Genomic DNA, 440 nt, shown 5'->3' on the forward strand with positions numbered 1-440 from the left:
AACCGGCTCACTCCCACAGTAGCAGATCGTCGGGATGCCATCATCCCCCTCAGGTTGAGGTTGGTTCTGAAACGGCTCTCCACTATCGAAGCTACTCTGAGCTTCATCGGCGTACAACTGAGCTTCAGCGTCGAGAAGTGAGGTGATGTCGATGGACGCTGATGATGAGGACGGCTGGCTATAGCTATACCTTCCCATTTTCCTTAACCTGCAAAGAAAGAGACAAGCAAAAAGCAAAGATTAGCATCGATTTTGAAAAACAATAAGAAAGACGAACACCATTAGACACTAAATAGAGTCGCAACCCTAAATCGAATGAAAAAATGCACAATTTACAAATCCCTAAATCGATCGAGACCCAAAAGGGTTTTCAAATCCCTAAATCGATCGAGACCCAAAAGGGTTTTCAAATCCCTAAATCGATCGAGACCCAAAAGGGT

The 440-nt window shown here is 44.8% G+C and overlaps 1 protein-coding gene across 2 annotated transcripts in view; it reads right to left on the minus strand.

Annotated features, from left to right (window-relative positions):
- LOC106292811 overlaps positions 1–440 on the minus strand; it is a gene marked incomplete at its 3' end in the record, with an annotated part of 2324 nt that continues 1884 nt past the window's right edge. For both annotated transcript variants that reach the window (XM_013728475.1, XM_013728468.1), the window contains 1 exon segment: positions 1–208. In XM_013728475.1, the coding sequence (XP_013583929.1) occupies positions 1–198 (198 nt within the window).

Source organism: Brassica oleracea, chromosome C1 (genome assembly GCF_000695525.1).
Source record: "Brassica oleracea var. oleracea cultivar TO1000 chromosome C1, BOL, whole genome shotgun sequence".
Lineage (NCBI taxonomy): Eukaryota > Viridiplantae > Streptophyta > Magnoliopsida > Brassicales > Brassicaceae > Brassica > Brassica oleracea.